Source organism: Megalobrama amblycephala, linkage group LG13 (assembly GCF_018812025.1).
Source record: "Megalobrama amblycephala isolate DHTTF-2021 linkage group LG13, ASM1881202v1, whole genome shotgun sequence".
Taxonomy (NCBI): domain Eukaryota; kingdom Metazoa; phylum Chordata; class Actinopteri; order Cypriniformes; family Xenocyprididae; genus Megalobrama; species Megalobrama amblycephala.
The window spans coordinates 37,881,810-37,902,900 of NC_063056.1; the positions used below are offsets into that span (position 1 = coordinate 37,881,810).

The 21,091-nt window shown below is 36.4% G+C and overlaps 2 protein-coding genes across 2 annotated transcripts in view; one reads left to right on the forward strand and one right to left on the reverse strand.

Moving 5' to 3' along the window:
* Positions 1-2,376, forward strand: part of znrf2b (zinc and ring finger 2b) — a 56,982-nt gene extending 54,606 nt beyond the window's left edge. The window contains exon 5 of the mRNA XM_048154223.1: positions 1,353-2,376. The gene's annotated coding sequence lies outside the window, so the exon portion shown is untranslated. The remainder of the gene's footprint in view (positions 1-1,352) is intronic.
* Positions 2,377-4,653: 2,277 nt separating this feature from the next.
* nod1 (nucleotide-binding oligomerization domain containing 1) lies at positions 4,654-20,719 on the reverse strand. Its single transcript, XM_048152722.1, has 11 exons — positions 20,201-20,719; positions 13,463-13,637; positions 11,572-13,375; positions 11,407-11,490; positions 8,776-8,859; positions 8,184-8,267; positions 7,960-8,043; positions 7,764-7,847; positions 7,597-7,680; positions 7,041-7,124; positions 4,654-5,761 (listed from the first exon to the last, which is right to left on the reverse strand). The coding sequence occupies exons 1-11, from the start codon at positions 20,372-20,374 to the stop codon at positions 5,689-5,691; spliced, it is 2,814 nt and encodes a 937-aa protein (XP_048008679.1). The 5' UTR covers positions 20,375-20,719; the 3' UTR covers positions 4,654-5,688.
* Between the last annotated feature and the right edge of the window lie 372 nt (positions 20,720-21,091).

A 21,091-nucleotide genomic window follows, 5' to 3' on the forward strand; every position in this document is an offset into this window, starting at 1 on the left:
ATCATGATGATATTATTTCATATTAATGGATTATTCATGAATCTGTGAAAAAAAAAAAGTGTAAAAGCAGAAATATACCTTACATTACAGTTCAAAACTAAAGACTCAAACTAGTTAGTTCACTTCAGAATTCAAATTTCCTGATAATTTACTCACCCCCATCATGTCATCTAAGATGTTTCTTTTTTTTCTCAGTTGAGAAGAAATTGTTTTTGAGGAAAACATTCCAGGATTTTTCTCCATATAGTGGACTTCAACAGTTACCAACAGGTTGAAGGTCCAAATGTCAGTTTCAGTGCAGCTTCAAAGAGCTCTACATGATCCCAGACGAGGAATAAGAGTCTTATCTAGTGAAACGATCAGTTATTTTTGAGAATGTTTTATTTTTTTATATACTTTATAAAAGTATATATAGTACAAGCAAAGACTAAGTCAAGAAAACCTTTATAAAAAAAAGGTAAAACAACGATGTCGGATGATTTTGAAGTTGGAGGAGAAAATGAGAAGGAGTTTTTCGCCCTACTGTAATAACCGATCTTTTCTCTAGATAAGACTCTTATTCCTCGTCTGGGATCATGTAGAGCTCTTTGAAGCTGCACTGAAACTGACATTTGGACCTTCAACCTGTTGGTAACTGTTGAAGTCCACTATATGGAGAAAAATCCTGGAATGTTTTCCTCAAAAACCTTCATTTCTTTTCGACTGAAGAAAGAAAGACATAAACATCTTGGATGACATGGGGGTGAGTAAATTATCAGGAAATTTTCATTCTGAAGTGAACTAATCCTTTAACAGTTTCATGTTGTCTTCAACATAGTGTAAAAAAAAAAATAGATTCCACCATACTTCCCCAGTTGATTAATTACAATAAGTAACATTTTTTTGTATTAAAAGTTTACTGAGATGTTATGTTTAAATATACATAAATGAGGCATTATATAATTAAATATGCACTCATTTGTATACATTTCCAGAACAGAAATATGAAAATTAGTTAAAGCCAGAATTAAAATTCTTGTTTCATTTTATTCGACATATGGTTTTTACATGGATATCTCTTTATATCACTCCATGAATCAGAAAATACTGTCAACAGCCAGAAAATACAATGTTTTTAGGAATAAAATGTTATGTAAATCAGGCAATATATGAAGAAACCCCTCTGTAAAACCCTTCAGAATATAGATAAAATAAAAATGGTGTTTGTAAAACTAAACTCTTAAATGTGTATTTTGGATGTTTTCTTTGCATTAGTCCGACCAGTGCATGAAAAAACAATGGTCTCACCTGTAGTGTCCTGCCTTAAATCATTATAACTCTTTAATTGTTTGCGATGTGTTTCATGTCTCCAGCCTCCTGGTCGTGAGAAACGACTTGTCCCACTAGCGGACAGCAATGTGAATTCTCTTCCTCCTCATAGACACTGTGACTTTGGTCTCTTCAGGCCGAGCAGGACGCCAGAACGCCCCTCTCTTCTCGTAGCACGACTCTCCCTAGTCGCCATATAAACCCTAGCGTGCCAAAACTCATTCAGGGAAATTCTTTCCACATCACAGTCCCATGAAAACCACAGTGGAGGATGTGACACTTGAGATTTTCTCCTCCGTTGCACAGTTTTCCAGTCCGAAACTTGTGAAGAAGGCTGATCTAGCAGAAGTTGGTTGGCCGGACTCAGGGTCAGCTGACTCGTTAATTATTGGATTGTTCTGCAAGACTTTCTGGTAAATGTCTCTCAGTGCCTTAATTTTCAGATCCCAAGGGCCGAAGTGGCTGCGTTTCGGATGGTCTTCAGTGGAAGTGCTCAATGGACTCGGAGGAAGACACCTGGATATGACGGACATGTGACCCCTGATTCAGGTCGGCCCTGAGCCATACTGACAAGTGCCCTGTCTTTCATAACGCTGACGAGGTTGTGTTTCCATTGGAGCCATTTTCTCTCTCGATTCCCAGATGGACGAATGTCCTGTACATCTCGAGTCTTGTAGCAGTATATGTCAGATAAAGATTCGCTGTAGCCTCTCACATGGTTCTCCATGATGTCTGAACATCTCAAGATCATTTACGTCATCATTACATCGTATGAACATTTAACGTTTTGTCTTGAGACGAATCTGGGCCTTAATTCAACACATTATTTTGGGTGAATCTCATCAAAACATGTCAGAAAGAGCTTTATCAGGTCAAAATCAGAAGAAAAATAAAGAGTGTTTTTGGGGAATATTAATGTAATGCAGTTATTTTTATTAAAATCAGATCAGAATAAATTAAATGTGGTGCATCAAATACTACCATGATGGGATCATTATTATCATTAAATTAATTATAATTTATTTAATTTTTTGAGAAATCAGAGGGGGTGAGGTTAAAGGATTAGTTCACTTCAGAATTAAAGTTTCCTGATAAATTCCTCACCCCCATGTCATCAAAGATGTTCATGTCTTTCTTTCTTCAGTCCGAAAACAAATGAAGGTTTTTGAGGGAAACATTCCAGGATTTTTCTCCATATAGTGGACTTCAACAGTTACCAACGGGTTGAAGGTCCAAATGTCAGTTTCAGTGCAGCTTCAAAGAGCTCTACATGATCCCGGACGAGAAATAAGAGTCTTATCTAGTGAAACAAGCAGCCATTTTCTAAAAAAATAAAAAATGTATATACTTTTTAGCCAGAAATGCTCATCTTTTACTAGCTCTGTGATGTGCCACACATTACACAATCACGTTGGAAAGGTCTTGCACAGGCTCTGCGGTGCAGAGCATTGCAAGAAAATCATTTGTGGTTAAAAGTATACAAATTTATTTATTTATTTTTTTAAATGACCAATCGTTTCACTAGATAAGACTCTTATTCCTCGTCTGGGATCATGTAGAGCTCTTTGAAGCTGCACTGAAACTGACATTTGGACCTTCAACCCGTTGATCCCTGTTGAAGTCCACTATATGGAGAAAAATCCTGGAATGTTTTCCTCAAAAACCTTCATTTCTTTTCGACTGAAGAAAGAAAGACATAAACATCTTGGATGACATGGGGATGAGTAAATTATCAGGAAATTTTAATTCTGAAGTGAACTAACCCTTTAATTGTAATGATGTAAAATAAAAATGTTAAGGGTCCTAAAGTATCTCCTTCATCTTTAAGCAAAATATAATTTCTTATTTCGTTTGATTTTGTGATGGAATAATTACATTTCTTGACGGGTTTTGTGAGATTCACTCTTCAGTGATGATGTCATTTAGGGCTCTTTTATGTTTAAACACACACTGTACATGCATTAAATCATATGATCGTCCATCCATTTTATATGAGAAATGTAAACCAGGCACCACATCAGGCCAAATGGGTGAATCTCACAAAATCCCCAGGTCATATTTTACCTCAAAATCAAAGAAATTAGCTTATTATATTTCACACTGTAACACATTTTCATGACAATTATACAGATTTTCACCCCCTCAGTATAAGTATTTATACTTCATGATAGTATTCATTGTACTTCTCTCAATTTATGCTGATTTCAATTTTAAAAATCACTGTATTCCAGTAATAAAAATGCGTCGGTAAAATGTTCTGTATTACAGAACTCATGGAAAATGTGCTTGATAGTTACGAAAATGATGTCACAAATCGTAATGGCTTTGTTTTCTTTATTAAACAGAATTTCTTTCGATTATTTGTGTTGAAATGTGACCCGAGATTGAGCTGAATAATTCTATCTTTGTGTTTGTCTTTAGTTTCTGAAACGAGCTTTATTTCTCTTTGTCGTCTTTGGGATTTTATCACTCAATCTGTTTATTTTGTGCAGTTCATATAGTTTGATCTAAATCATAGAGCCATGTGTGTGATTTATATCATTTAAACACTCTGGGTCACATTTCAGCTGCTTTTCCCAAGATCCACATCATAATGTTTTGGAGAAAGGTGGTCATTCTCCAGTAGGTTTTGACAGCTTCAGACAGACGCGCTGCTAACTAGTTTTTTAGAGTTACTAATCAGAGATTTTACAAGGGATTTTTTTTTCCATTATAGATTTACACTCATTCTGTTTTTACCAGCCTCAAGTAAAGCCTTGTGTGTTTGGGTTTATATGAGGTGTTATTTGGTTAGTTTTGGTGTTGAATTTGACTTGTGGACTAGCCATGGCCCGTTGAAGCTGAATTGGAAAGCGTGACTTCGCTGCAAAAAAAATGTTTTTTTCCCCCTCTGTATTTGTCGTTTTCCAGTACAAATATCTAATCATTCTTAAATCAAGATACATTTACTTGAGATGCAAAATTACCTAAGATATTACAGGGTTAGTTCACCCAGAAATTAATTTGCTTATCAAGTAAATGTTCCTTGATTTAAAAATATTTATTTTACTAAAACTAAAGACAAAAACACTGAGGAATGAAATCGTTTTTTGCAGTGTTCCCACTGTCAGAGTATTACCGTAGTACGGCCCAGCATATCAAAGGTGCCATAATAGCTTTAAAATGCTGCTAATCATGTATGTTGAGGATGATGAGAACCGGTTTCAATGCGAGTCCACGTCAGGTTAGTTGCAGTCATACCAGCACAGCTGGAAGATGCTTTTGTTGGTTTTTCTGGTCACATAACAGAAGATAGATGGCATCGTTGCACACAAGTTGCATGGGAAACACCACTATTTAAAAAAAAAAAAAGCCTTACCAGACAACTTGCAAAACACCTTTTATGACATATCATTTAATTAAGTAATAAATTCACATTTCTAATTTTTTGATGTTCTTTCATATTTTGCTGTTTTGTGCAAATGTCTGTTTCCAGCAGATCTGAGCCCCAATACATCCAACTGGATCAGTGACTGTCAAAAGCTTTTGATATAGAAGATGGAGTGTCTTTTCTGTCTGTTTGTTTAATGTGCTACTAAACTCCATCAGGTAATGATCTATCTGATCTATAGTAGTCAACATTTGAAGTGGATCAAAACCTTTCATCAAAGTTGTCCTAAAACCTTCTTCTTAAAACAACTTAGTTCTTAGGACAACTTTGAACTTTTTTTGATCCACATCAAATGTTGACTACTGTAGTTTCATCCTTACAGCAGTTGAGAGGAAGCTGGTGCAAAGGAAACAAACATGAGTTTGTGTGTGTATGTTATCAGTGGCCATCTGAATGATCATAAAGGTTTTTTTTTTTTTTTTTTTTTTTAATTATTTAGAGATATTGTAACATTCCATATGTAAAAAACTATGTACAGAGATAATGAAATAAAAAAAGCAAACTCTTTGAAGCACAGATCTTTAAATATTTGTCTGGATGTCTTTCTGTGTGCGTGTGTGAATTAGAGCTGAGTGATATTTCTACATATTTCTCAGGTTTTTAATCATCTAATTGCATACAATGACTAAAGATTTCTCAAACAGAAAAAAAAGCAGCATTATAAGTGTACAAGTGTCACTAATTTCAGAGCAAATACTTATATATATATATATATATATATATATATATATATATATATATATATATATATATATATAAAATGACATTATTTTCATTTATATATCACAGTTCTTTAGTTGTGGCTTTAGTATGACACTCACGACAGAGCAACTGTAATGAACCTGCGTGTCTTCCAGGCCGATGGTGCTTCTGTTATTGAAGTAAACCAATGTCTGTGGCATTACGCCAACTTCCTTCTTTTCTCAAATCACGTGTTTTACTTTTCCTTCTTAGCGGAAGCGAAGCCTCTTGTCGCCCTCAAAGAGTTGTTCTTCTTCTTCAGTGACATGGTTTCCTTTAATACTGTGAACAAATCAGGAAATGTGTGAAACTGGAAGACATCATTTGTTATGAAGGAAAACTAGGGCTCTGATCTAAGATCTAGGCAGCCGCCTTCCAAGACACCTTTGAAGTGTGATTTGGAACACACTACACTCCAAAAATGTTCCAAAAGGGGTTTTCTCAGCAGTGCCATAGAATTATTTTTGGTTTCCTTTCAGTATACCGTTTTTAAAAGAATTTTTTTTTTTTTTTTTAGTCTAAAGAACATTTTAATAATCTAAAGAAACTTTTTCCACTACAAAGAAACTTTTGTTCTGTGGATTCTAAAGGTTCTTCAAGGAACCACTGATGCCAATAAAACTTTTATTTTTAAGAGCGTACATAGACTCGACTCACTCGATAATTTCAATCGAGTTTGGCGTGAGCATGTTGCCAAGTTAATGCAATAAAATAAAATATAAAAAATAAAATGCAATTTCATGATAATTTGCTCACCCCCATGTCATCTGAGATGTTCATGTCTTTCTTTCTTCAGTCGAGAAGAAATTAAGGTTTTTGAGGAAAACATTCCAGGATTTTTCTCCATATAGTGGACTTCAACAGTTACCAACGGGTTGAAGGTCCAAATGTCAGTTTCAGTGCAGCTTCAAAGAGCTCTACATGATCCCAGACGAGGAATAAGGGTCTTATCTAGTGAAATGATCGGTCATTTTCTAAAAAATAATAAAAAATAATTTTTAACCACAAATGCTCATCTTGCACTGATCTGCAATGCGCCATGCATTATGTAATCATGTTGGAAAGTTCATGCCCGACGTAGGCGGAAGTACCGAGCAAGTATTTACAAAGCGAACATCCAAAGACTAATTCAAACGGCCTTTACAAAAAAAGGGTAAAACAATGATGTTGTATGATTTTGAATTTGAAGGAGACAATGAGAGAGTCATAGAAAATGACCAATCATTTCACTAGATAAGACTCGTCTGGGATCATGTAGAGCTCTTTGAAGCTGCACTGAAACTGACATTTGGACCTTCAACCCGTTGGTAACTGTTGAAGTCCACCATATGGAGAAAAATCCTGGAATGTTTTCCTCAAAAACCTTAATTTCTTCTCGACTGAAGAAAGAAAGACATGAACATCTTGGATGACATGGGGGTGAGTAAATTATCAGAAAATTTGAATTCTGAAGTGAACTAATCCTTGACTTGACCAAGGTGTCTTTGAAGGCAGAATAATTTTTTATTACAACTTAAAATAATACAAACTCTCTAGGTTTTGGTCAAATCACAGATCTTACTTGACTTCCTTCAGTGTAGTGTTGTTTGTCAAGCCTTCAGACAGCTGTTTGGCTCCATGAATGGTAAACTCGTTTTCCATTAGCCTGCAGAGTTGAATAGATTATTTAATCTGTCAAATATATTGTGCACACAGACCTTAAGTTTATTACTTGGCATGAAGTCTATATGTATTATAAATAAGTTGATTAAAATATAAATGATATCCTGATCTAATAGTCAATATGTGACCATGTATTTTGAACCTTATTGTACGTAATATAACCAACAGTTAAACTTGTTTCACACATTTTGCATCTGCTGAAGACTTATGAGATTTCTGAGTTACAGTATTTTCTTTAATGATGTCCATAAATACATTACAGTGACATTTCATTGTAATTTCTGTTGTGCAAAGCATGTGAAAATAGTATTTGCATCATTGCATTTGCACAAAGTGAACGCTGTAAATGTTTAAATTAGCCGCAGAAATGAATATACCACATGCTGCATATGTGAAACGTGTGAGAGAACAGTTTTAGAGATATAACTGAAATAATGAGGGATAATCGTCCGTACATCAGATGCGTCAGAGCAGAGTTGGACTTGAAGGCATCGGCCATGTCTGACGCTGCATCGTCAGAGATTTTGTTCTGTATCAGCCTGAAAAATAAGCACGTTTTGTAAGAATGCATCTGGGAACGATCAACAAAAGGTTTATTTCACATGCATAAAAAAATTTGTACCAGAAGATGTGAAGGCTTGTGTTTTGCTTCAATGCTTTTGCCAAACTTCTTCCACCGTGAGAAGTAATGCCATTGGCGGAAAGACTAAACAGCAAAGCAATAATCATTCTCAGATGGCTCGTTCTTTATTTGACAAATAATTTATCAGAATGGAGACATTTTATGGAGCTGAATTCATCTGTAGATGTAGACTTACCTGAGGTTGGTCAGGCTGGGATGATTTTTCAGAGCCTCTGCAAACGCATCTGCCCCCTCGTCACCGATGGTGTTACCCCACATTCTACAACCCATTCATTTGACCAATTTTAATTTCTAGTTTCTATAAAATAGACTTGCATTAAAAAAGAGCAAATTCTTGTTTGATATTATGGCAGCATCATTTTAAATGTGGGGTTTAATTGTTCCCTGAGATATTCTTACCCTATGTCAAAGATGGATTTGCTCTTGTGAATTGCACTGGCAAGGTATTTCCCACCCACACTTGTGATGTTGTTGCAGCCGAGCCTATGGGAAACAAACGTATATGACTATGATAAACTATGCATTCTATATACCAAGTGAGCATGTGTACAGTTTTCAGCATCATTACTCCAGTCTTCAATCACATGATCCTTCAGAAATAATTCTATTATGCTGACTTTCTGCTCAAGAAACATTTATTATTATAAATGTTGAAAATAGTTTCATATTTCTGTGCAAACCATTATACCCCAAACTTTTGACTGGTAGTGTAAGAAAGATTTTTTTTTAAAATAATAATTGATCAAAAGTGACAGTAAATACTTTTATAATGTAGATTTATAATAAGATTTCTATTTCAAATTAATACTTTCTAAAGAATCCTAAGAAAAAAATGTATCACTGTTTCCACAAAAACATGAAGCAGCACAACCGTTTGATGATAATGAGCTTTGTTATTAACAATTGAGCCCAAATCAGCATGTTAGAATGATTTCTGTATGATCATGTGACACGTACTTGTGCTATCAGGGTATATTCCTGTAATACCTACTTGACAGTCGTCAAGTGTGGACATTCTTCAATGATCTTTGCTACTAGTTTGGCTCCAACATCTGTGATGTGGTTTTTGTAAAGGCTGTAAATGCAGAGAACAGGGTAGAATGAGGCCTAAATAAAACCCAACGACAAATAGGGTTGTCAAAAGTACCAACATTTAGCATTTTGAGCAGATTCTTAGACCTTTGGCGCTTACAATCACACCGGTGTGACTATAACATTCAGAGCACCACGTGATCAGCTGCTAAATTCGAATGCCCTTTGACTTTGAGCCAGAGACAGACACACTCAGCGCTTGTCATATATCATAAATATGCAGTGTTTTCATCCACATGATGTTTATTTTAGGTTTCAGAAGTACTCATACACATAAGTACTAACAAAACAATACATTTAGAGTTTGTAAAATACACACTGATGTTTATGGAAGCGGCAATAATAATCCTTTCCATTATAATTAGACAACACGTTTTATTCATATCAGATACACATTGTGTAAGTAACTGTAAAGTTTACTCTATTCTTCTTTCTCTTCACCGGCAACTTATTTTCATGCATTTCAAGAGAAGTGGATGGATTCTCTGAACTGCGGTGCAAACTAACATGTCGGCGCCCATCGCCCATATATCTCAATAAGGGTTGCAAAGGGGCGGAAAATTTCCAGAAACTTTCCACGGGAACTTAACCTGGGGAATTTTGGAAATATTCCAATTTGGAAGCTTAACAGGAATTTATGGAAATTTATGGGAATTTAAGAGAATTTATGGGAATTAATTGGAAATTTTGGGAAATTTATATAAATGTATCATATTTGTATAAAATGTATCATATAAAAACAAATAAGAACATTTTGTTTAGTCATAACATGAAATAACAGTTATTTATTTTTCGCATTCAATTAATTCTCATTTAGTAAATATGTAAAATAAATATATTTTTATTGCTGCAATTATGTTATTTATTTCAGTGTCACATGATCCTTCAGAAATCATTCTACTATGCTGATTTGATACTCAATTATTACCAATGTTGGAAACAGTTGTGCTGCTGAATATTTTTTTGTAACCTGTAAAAATATTTTCAGGATTCACTGATTAATAAAAAGTTAAAAAGAACAGAATTTATTCAAAATAGAAATCTTTTCTAACAATATCACTTTTTATCAATTTCACACATCCTTGCTGAATAAAAGTATTCATTTCTTTCAAAAAAAGAAAGAAAAAAAAATACTGACCCCAAGATTTTGGTATTGTATATTGTTACGGTAGTGTATATTGTTACAAAAGATTTCTGTTTTAAATAAATGCTGATCTTTAAATTTTTATTCATCAAAGAATCCTGAAAAAAAAAGTATTACAGGTTATAAAAATATTAAGCAGCACAACCGTTTCCAACATTCCATGATTTCTCCAAAGATCATGTGACACTGAAGACTGGAGAAATTATGCTGCAAATTCAGCTTTGCATCACAGAAATAAATTATATTTTTATGTATATCAGAATAGAAAACCATTGTTTTAAATTGTAGTTATATTTCACAATATTACTGTTTTTTCTGTATTTTTGATCAAATGTGGACTGGAGGAATGCACAGTGCATGCAGGGTGTGTGTCCTCAATAGCCCTGTAGTAAGAAGTGTGCTTTGTGAATGTGATTGAGGAATGTGCAGGGTAAAAATTCAACTAAAATTGCATTAAATATGGTTGTTTTAACCCAAATTATGCTGCAAGATGTTTTTTTTTCCAACTACATTTAAGTACCCTGTTATAGGCTAACCTGCAATTTTGCAGATTCCCTGTTTATTCCCATTAATTCCTGTTAATTCCCATATATTCATGTTAATTACCATATATTCCCGTTAATTCCCATGGAAAGATTCCAGCTTTGAAAATTCCCGGAATTTTCCAACCCTAATCTCAACTAATGTGACCATTATAAAGGTGTTTAAACAACAAAACACATCCACTTACACATATTTGACAATTGGAATATTACATATTTCATGTTATAGTTAACAAGTTTGTCAGTATTTTAAATAAAAAGGAAAAATGAAATAAAAGCAAAACATCAGTCATACAGTGCTATTGTGGCTGCGGTGTGTCACATGACAAGCAATGACACGTCGCCATTGAAACAAAGTGATACGTCTAAATAACGGTTGCCTTGAAAAATTCACGCTGGGGGGGGTCAACCAGAATATTTTAAACTTAGTTGTAAAAGGGTTAAACACCTCTAATTGGCCATTGTATTCACACACTCAACAGATATGTCTGTGACTGGCTACAATGATCAACACTTCAAAAAACAAAACAAAAATCTTAACCAAGAGCTTACACAGATACACATTTGAAAGCATCCGTTTAGGGATCCTCTGATAGACGCCTGCTTTCAAACGTTGATCATTTCATTGATTATTGTAGCCAATCACAGACCTATCTGTTGAGCGTGTGAGAACAATGGCCAATCAGAAGTGTTTAATAATCCCCACAACAGCGCTCAAAATGCTAGGGGGAAATGCTGCTATCGTAATATTTTTTTAAATTTCAGTACCGACTTGGTACCGAAGTCGGTACTTTTGACAACTCTAACAACAAAACATATATGGACAGAGGACAGATGAACTCACCCCAAGACCTTAACGACTTTGTGTCTGGTGAGTTCCTCTGCCAGAACCTCAATACTGCTGTCTGTGAGCTGATTCACACAAAATCTGAAAGGTAGAAACTTCAATTGTCATACTTCATAAAGAATGAGCTTTGGGTAAAGCTAAACCCTGCCTGGCTTTTCTTACCTTACAACTGTCATTTTGCTGAAAGAGGGTCTCAGCTGCTTCACGCCATAATCATTGATGTTATTGTTGTCCATGTCGACTCCCAGGTGCTTCCTACGGTGGTGGAGGACAAAGTTCAACGCGCTGCAGTCGGCCGAGTAAATGTTACAGAAGGCAATCTTAATGTAATCTGCCGAAATGCTGTTGGCTGTCATCTTGGCCACATCCTCGCTGTTCGTCTCAAATATGCATCGCAACATCCACAAGAAATTTGGCATCGCGTGCACCTTGTCGCCGTCAATGTCTGTGGATGGATAACGAGGGAGGCCCTTAAGATGAGTCCGCACGCTGTTGGACAGATAGGACTTGAGCGTCTTGCGCTTTTGTTTCAATGATACTGGTGGAACGAGATGCTCTAGGAGTGCCGCGTTGGCTTTAGACAAGAGACCACATAAAAATAAGTTGGTGAATTGGAAATTGGTCTGGAAAGGGTCTTTATCTCTGGGTCTTGACTTTCCCAGACAAGGTAAGCAGGAGAGATGAGACGACTTCTTGTATTCACATTTGGAGAAGAACCTTAGAATGGATTCAGGAGAGATTTTGGAGTCCAGCACCAGAGAAAAAGCTGCTAAGAAGGCTTGGAGGGTCTCGTGGAGGAACTCAAAGGTAGCAGAGCCTTCACATGCATCGTAATGCGGAGCAGGCCTCAGAAAGCCAAACTGAAGATCTTCGTCATCCAATTCACAGGATTTCACTTCCTCCATACTGAAGACAAGTCCACCCCTTTCTATACCCTGTAAGGCTAGTCGAGCAAAGGCCGAAAGCTTCTGCTCGCCAGCTTTAAAGGTTTCTGTGGGACATCTCATGCTCCGTTTTAAAAGACCAGGCCGTGCAGTTGAGTGGCCAAGAAAGACCTCAGAAAGGAGCAAGAAGACATTTGTGAGCGTGATGCAAGAGTCTGGCAATTCGAAGTTATCGTATACCGAATGAAGATGCTTGAAGCTCTTGAGGATGATCCAGCTGAACAATGGGATGGAGCAAAGACCGCAGAGGTGAGGGTTGGCGTCTAACTGATCCGTCACCAATGTCCTGTGTTCATTCTCTGGGAAATGGAGAGCTGTATATCTCTTCAGGTGTTCAGGTGAAAATCCCTTCAAACACACCTTCTTCCGGATCACTCTGCTTTGGATCTCGGTGCCACTCCGTGCAGACAGAATCTTCCGAGAACCTTTGAGCAATTTTCCGCAAAGCAAATTCATGAGAAGCAGAAGCGGCCGAGTCTTTTCTTCTGGAGAAACCACTTCAGGCACATTATCCAAGTCAGAATCCATTTGGATTTCATCATATCCATCAAAGGTGAAAAGCACCGTCTCTGGGAATCGCAAGATGTAGGTGAAAACCTCATTATCAAGGTCTCCGTCTGGATAGCAATTGTGTTTGAAGATCAGATCCTTCAGCGAGATCTCGTCCGTCTCCTTGAAGGCACTGAACATCCTGCATCTGAACTTGAAGAAGAACTTCGCACGAGTCTTCAGCTCCCTTCGGGACCACAAGTTCTGCAGTTTCTGAAGGACGACTGATTTGCCTACACCAGCGTCACCGGTGATGAAGATCGTCTCAGCCTGCTGGTTGAAGACTCCCTGGTCTCCTAGTAGCTCATCCAAACTCTGTAAGTATCCCAAGCTCTCACCTCTGTCATTCAGGATCTCCATCTGTGTGTCCATGTAAAGATCCTCCAGCGGAGTGTCCTCACTTTTAGAGTAGGATGTGATGAACTGAGTATCCCTTCCCAGCTCACATCTGAGCTTCTCACAGTACTTGCTAACTGCAACGATGCACACAAATGTTAGTGCACCAAAACAATAATTAAGAAATTGTCTTAAATATTCAATTGCATAAATGAAAAACTCACTTGGGTCTGTGTTAATCACTGGTATGGCACTAATAGTGTCTAATGGTGTGTACTGAATATCATCAAACCAAGGCCGCAGATCAATGTAAGCGTCGTATGCTTCATGAAGAATGTGTGTGAAATATGCTGAGCACTCCTCTCCTTTACTCTGAACCAGCTCCAAAATTTTGCGTACCTGCATGTCCAAAAATGAGGTGAGTTGATTAGTAGTGAATTATTTAGTGAAGACTATGACTTACTCCAATGTTGACCCTCTAGTTCGCACCTTCCACTCCAAGCGGGACGCGAACCCGGACCCGTCCGCATGGGAATCAGATGCTCTAACAAGGAGCATCTCTTGAGATCAGGGGAGTGAGGTTTACACGCACAGCTCTTACTAGCCTATGTCTGTTACATGAGTTTCCGGAAGAAGTTTGTTCTTGTGCGTTATTCAAGTTTGGTTGAGCTTCTGCTTATGTTCGCTGATCAATGTTTTTATGCAAGTAAAAGCCTAAATCAAATGTGTTTATCATAACAAGCGATCGATTCTCTTCAGAAAATTTGGACTAAACTGTTCGATTCCTTTTTTTCTTTTGTCAAATCAACTTAAATAATTAATGTGTTTCGGATAACATATTTTGAGTTTCTATTTATTAAAGGTGCAATATGTAATATTTTCTCTCCGCTAGAAGTCGCTAGAAGCTCATTCAAAACAAAGGCGTAGCTTGATGATGGCAAGTTTGAGCGTGGAATCTTTGGACGTGGTCTTCACCTCAACGGCGGTGGAAAAGAATTGGGATAGGACTCGGACAGAAATCATGTTCATGGATGCGATTATTAACGTTACTGTAGTATGAAGCAGAGCAGGACAGTGTGTTGTGGGAGCTGAAGCTGGTCATGAGTATGAGGTAACGCAGCTCTGTTTATCATATTAGATACATTTGAGTGTGTTGAAATGATGTTATAACGTTACTCTGTGCGTTCGCTCTGCAATTCATTTTAAAACGTATTGTATGATGGAGAAAATTCTGTATTACTGTTAATAAAAATAAAGCTGCATCTGATTATGCTATGTTAGCTACTTGACAAAACAGTGTTTTTCTCTGAGGCATATGTAAAGCATGGTACTCGCAAAAAATCAAGAAAATTAGATTTAGCCTAAACAATAAGACTAAATGTGTTGAGATTTATAACAATAATTAGTTTTCTGATTTTTCTGGATATTTTACTGCAAAATTCTTACATATTGCACCTTTAAACCAATCTCCATTGTATTAGCTCAAATTTTTAATTTCAATGAACTCTAATATTTTAAAGCAACAAGGTAACTTACTTTTTTACAGTGTAGAAGTACTAATAATATGACTCAAGTAAGAGTAAATAAGTTGTTTGCTGAAAAGCTACTAAATGTTACAAAGTACTTTAGTATTATTTTTTACCCAAAATGAGGTGATGCACTGACTAAACACTCATCTAATGTCTGTTTTTATGGCTCCGTTACCCATTGTCATTTTTGTTCTTTGTACTTTTGGTGAAAAATAATTGGAATACTTTACTTTTATTAAAGGTGCACTATGTAATATTATCTGTCCGCTAGAGGTCACTAGAGGCCTATTCAAAACAAAGGCGTAGCTTGATGAAGCCAACTTTGAGCGCGGAAACTTGGGACATGTGGTCTTCACCTCAACGGCGGTGGAAAATAATTGGGATAGGACTCGGACAGAAATCATGTTCATGGATGTGATTATTTACGTTACTGTAATATGAAGCAGAGCAGTATGGCGCGGGGTCCGTGCCAAAATCAAGCTTCCGAACGACCGACCGACCAATCGAACGTCAAACCGAACGTCTATCCGAACGTCTTGTACTTTGAGCGTCTAACTGAGCGTGTCGACCCACGTGACGACCTGACGTGACGCCAGCGTCTTGAAATTAACTGTTTTTTAACCATGTAAGGTGCCAAGCTGATGTGTAAAGCCTATGAATGGACATTATAGGCATGAAAGTATGTGTTTTACTAGCATGTAACTGTAAAAAAACATCCTAGTCTTAATTTGATCCGTAGAATCATGTTAACTGTTAGCTTTATTGCCTAATGTACAATATAGCCTATACCAGTCCATCAGACCTCTTTATCATACTTCCCAGGAAATCTACAGAATACCAATCAGGTGATGTGCTCCAGGAGAGCCTTTAGTGCGGGCTGTTAAACTAAACTCTGCTGGTCGTGTCCCTGCAGGAACTAAATTGTATAGCCTTGCTTTATACACCTTTTTCCACCAGTTACTTTAAAAAATAATAATTAGTTATAGTAGTTACTTCTCACAAATAGTAGCTGAGTTAGTAACTAAGTTACTTCATTCTCAATTACCAGGGAAAGTAACTATTGGGTTACTTTTTAATTTTCTTTTTTCAAATATGTCAAATAACTTGGATGCCCTAATATTAAATATGTTAAATGAATGAAATGGACACTAAATAGAATAAAATATTTTTTATAAAACATTGTACCTAATCTACACTATTTTAATGTTGCTGTGGGGCAACGTGAGCGACAACTATCAAATTCAATATATTATTGTAAATATTATCATTACTATGGAACAATAAAACACAATATGGTTTAGAACTTTTAATATTTATTGCACAGGCTACAACTGGCCAACACATGGCTGTGTTCACACCAAACGCGAATAGAGTGTCTGGCGTGAATGATTTCAATGTTAAGTCAATGTAAAGACGCGTTTACGCGCGTCTGGAGGTCTCGCGGTGCGAATGAGGCGTTTAGCGCGGCACGGAAGACGCGAATTCGCCTCATTCGCGCGAATGACGCGAATTGAGCGTTTCGCGCGTTACGCGCGAATGGTGCTTTTTATGCATTTACGCGTTTGACGCAAATTCGTGTCTGACGCCCGAGTTGAAAAATTTTAACTTTGGCGTAAAAAAATGCTTGATCCTTCTTGACTTATGATCCGCTCTTACTCACGACATGAAATTTATCTGTACTGTAAGCTACTGTTGGTAGCCATTAAAGAAAACGTATTTAGTTTCATATTTATGTTTAAATAGGCCTATTATAATGTTATTTTTTAATTTAATCTATTTGATAATGAAAAGTGAACAGCATGAGTAAGATGCATCATAAGATGCCCAATATATCGAGAGACATGGAGTGGGTCAGACATGATTTTGACCACTTCATTAAGTTTTGTTTTGTAGAAAGCCTTTCTTAAAGTGAATTTCGTTTTGTAAAAAATGTATCTTAATTTAAATGTTTCATCAACCGATTGCCTAGATTTAATAAATAAGAAGCAAATAAATATAATCATGGCAGGCCGAGACTCAGTATAGTCTGCTTGCCTCAAAGACATGAGAAATATATCTATAGAAAGCTTGACATGTCTACTTTTCTGTAGTCAAATTGGTGTGGTTCTAAAAACAAAGTATGGTCACATCAAATAGGCCTACTGATTAAAAAAAAAAGAAGAAAGAATTAATTGTTGTTGTTGCAGGGGCAGTATTTTATAATTAATTTATAATTGTTTTATATCATTATGAATAGGGTTAGGGTCTCAATAATTTGATAATAAGCATTAAGGAATTTTGCAGCTATTCTATTTCTATAAGTTAAATAATATGTTCAATTCACTGCTCTGTAACAAATTAGAATGAAAATTTTTTTTTTTTTTAAGTTTTTGGCCAATCAAATCAAACTGTACTGTTTATAAAAGACGAGGCCGAATTCCGATGTGTGTAGATGTAAGAAGTAGATGTAAGTATAAGTATATGTCTGATTTAAATATTTTATGCAATATATCAATAGCTTATTTAATTTAGGCGTAGCTTATAGACCTTATGTAGCCCCGCCCCTTCTCACCGCTGCGCTCGTTGTCTTTTGACTTCCGGCTTGTATTTCCACAGCGATCTTATGTATTTATGAATGAACTGCTCATTTTAAAATCTTCCCGTTCTACTGACATTTGTTAAGACACCCGCTTTAAACAGTACAGTGCTCATGATAACTTTTGTTAACTCTATAACACGTAAATCCACTTCACCAGCTAATTTAATTTTTCCATTTTTTTATTCTTCAACAGCGATGCCATAGAAATGTACAGGGCTACCGCGAAAACGGAAGTTCAAAGACAATATTCTAAAGGTGGCGGCGCGCATGTTTCTCTGAAAAATAAGGTCTATAAAAGGCAGCTAGGCTATTTAGGTTGCAGATTTCGCTAATTTTGGTAAAGCATATTTCTCATTTGAAACATTCCGAAATTAGAAGTCTGTTCCTGAAACTTTTAATGGGAGATGGAGAAAATGTTCGTGGAATGTCTCGTTCTTTTCCAAATTAGCCGTCCAAGCATGTGGAAAAGGATACAATCGAATCATGAGTTAAATTAAGGTAAGAAAAACAAACGTGTTACAACGTGTCTTCACACGTAAACAACACGTTGGGAAGACGATCGGTTACTCGCACTTCCGACCGGTCGCCATAGGAACGCGTTAACAACACGTTAGCACGTGTAGGAACGTGTTACATGAAATAAATATATGATGTTATTTCGCTAGGTGGCGACAAGTGTCTGATAAAATGTATTTTATGTATCATTGTATCATTTATTCAAGAGATCCGTTCAAAAACTCAAGGCTGTGGAAATAAAGTCTGTTGTTTATCCTTTTGATATTTCATTTTAAAAAGTGACTGTCTATCGTGTTCTGATCTAGCCCCTTACATTTCCCTTCATTTGTAAAATTCAAAATTCACCTCTGCAATTCTTCAATTCATGACACATTAAAAAAGTCTAATAGAAATGTATAGAAAATATGCTTGACACTTGACAGTTTATGGCAACTAGTTCAACCATTTTGCATTAAATGACTCATGCAAGGAACTAATGTTTTGAGAGGTAAAACTATTCATCAGGGAACAAATATCATATTTAATCTACATGACAATTGATGAATTAGGAAACAGCAGACACACAATCATTTGCATGAGTTTACCAAAGCATTTTCAATTTTTTTCAAGAGAATGAGAAATTGCTTTTATGATGTAGCCTACACAAGACTAGTATGTATTTTTCATGTCTGATAATAAAATAAGAACACAGCAACACACTTCTACAGAATGTAAAGTATAAGTTATATAGACAATATATTTTCTAAAAGGCATGCCTCAATATTGACTTTTGAGCTCGGGTAGGCTACATAGCCTACCTTTAATCAACCAAATCAATCCCAGTTTTTATTGTGTGCAGATAGATAATTTTACAGATAATTAAAGATATTTTTGTCACCAAATCTCATTCAACTGAGATGAAGGAAAGAGGGTAAGAGCAACTGTCCACTAAAGGAATTGTAATGTTAAACTTTCATTCAAAAACATTTTAAAGGCTCTCCTGAGGCTTCACCTGATATCACCTGAATATTCTGTTGATTTCATGGGAAAAAGGATAAAGAGACTCTGATGATATACTATAGGCAATTACAATAATTAACAATTTATTAATTTAGAGTGTCTTGCATGGACTGTGAACATTGTAGCCTACAGCAGGCAATAAAATTAACAATAAAAACAAGTTAGAATGATAATATAGGTCAAATTAAGAATATAGAATGTCTGTATGAACAGTCTGCTTTTTGAAAGTAAAACAATGGAGGAGCACATGGATTTAGGAAAGAAATATGTTTGTGTTAGTGTTGTTTTAGATGTGTATTGCCTGTAATGTCCAGGATTTAGTATTTAGGTATAAAATATCTTTATATAGTGCCTATAATGTCCATTTATAGTCTACACATCAGATTGGCACCTTACATGGTTAAAAACCAGTTAATTTCAAGACGCTGGCGTCACGTCAGGTCGTCACGTGGGTCGACACGCTCAGTTAGACGCTTAAAGTTCAAGACGTTCGGTTTAACGTTCGATCGGTCGGTCGGTCGTTCGGAAGCTTGATTTTGGCACGGACTCCGCGCCATAGAGCAGGAGCGAGTGTTGTGGAGCTGAACGAGGAGCTGGAGCGATTGCTCAACACACGCCTCACGAGCAGCGGGACTTTTATTATGACACAGTCGCCGGCGCCGCTTCCGCTTTTCCGGTTATGAGTATGAGGTAACGCAGCTCTGTTTATCATATTAGATACATTTGAGTGTGTTGAAAATGATGTAATAACGTTACTCTGTGCGTTCGCTCGGTGGATGCTGTGAGACACTGTTACACACTGCAGTAAGATAGATCGATTTTACAATATCATATTAAACGCTGGATGGCTTGTGTTGATAAATGGCATGCAATTAATTTTAAAACGTATTGTATGACATAAAACATGTAAATATTAAAGCGATTTGGTGTTTCCATGGTTTCTACAAAATAAAACGGAAACCGAGGGTATGACGCAATAGCAGGCGACTCCTCACACGTCCCGGAGCCTTGGTTAAAATTGCAATTTTCTCACGATTTACAAATAGTTGGAAATATTTGGGATATTGTAAGCACTCAAGTGAACAAAACACTGGCCTAGTGGTTTCTGGATATTTTACTGCAAAATTCTTACATATTTCACCTTTAATTATAAACAAACAAAAAAAGTTAAAAAAAAAAAATGTTTTTAAGTTCTCAAGTAGCATACTTTATTTTGTTATAAATATTGTACTATTTTTGTACTATCAGGATGGTACAGTATTAGATCAGCAATATCAGTAGGCCTACTTTAATAATGAACTAAATGATTGTTATATTCATGTTCCTTCAGACATTTTTACCTGGTCAGTTTTGGTGGTGCTGCGCTGTATAATCTCGATGTCTTCAGTGCAGATGAAGCCATTCATCTGGAGATTGTCCAGAATACACTGTGTGTTCTTCACCTGCTCCACCAGCAGCTCGCGGTGTGAAGTGAGCAGCTTCAGGTGAGACCCCTCCTTCTTGAAAGACCCCATTTTACATTAGGACACTGTAGTCAACCCTAATAGTAATCTAAAGCAGTCTCCTCTCAGACATGCGGACAGGGTGTAACCGGACTGCTCCCGCAGAAATCACGCCATGATCGGTGTCTCTGAGCAAAATCAGCACGAGTCAAACAAATCCTCTCAGATTCAAGAAGACAGATGAGTTTTGCAATGACGCTATGTTGTATTTAAAGAAAGTTTAGCCACCTCAACCTCCTCACTCAAAAGAAAACGGAAAATGAAAGAGGCGACTAACTACAGAAACTTGGCGAGGTTAAACGGACTGAACTGAATGTTGTTTAGTTGTTCCGCACCTTATATGAACTAGGAAGTGAAACTAAAACCATGGCGAAATTAAAATGAACTATGACTGGATAGGTGAAAACCACCCAGGATTTGCTCATTTCTGCTGTGTAAACATTGTTTGAGTAGTTGTGTGGCGAGGTCAGAGAAATAAAACAATCCTTCTAGTTTTGCTGTTGGTTTTAATGTTGCTAGTAGCCTGTATTACCCAGTTGGAAAGAAAAGTACATTTCTATAATATACTTAAAGTGCTCTATTTTCGTGCACTAATTTTGTACTTAATATACTAAAAATTCTTCTTTAGTACTTCTTAAGATCATCTTAAGAACATCTAAGTGTACTCAACTGTGCTATTTTGAGACAGCATGAAATATGAACTAAAATGTGCTTTTAATATACTATCTC

Coding starts and splice junctions, on each gene's coding strand:
- nod1 (XM_048152722.1), bottom strand. CDS start 20,374: ATGGGGTCTTTCAAGAAGGAGGGGTCTCACCTGAAGCTGCTCACTTCA. Junction 7,681..7,763: donor ACAAGCCTTCACATCTTCTG/GTACAAATTTTT, acceptor CTTATTTTTCAG/GCTGATACAGAACAAAATCT. Junction 7,125..7,596: donor TCTGCTCTGACGCATCTGAT/GTACGGACGATT, acceptor TCAACTCTGCAG/GCTAATGGAAAACGAGTTTA.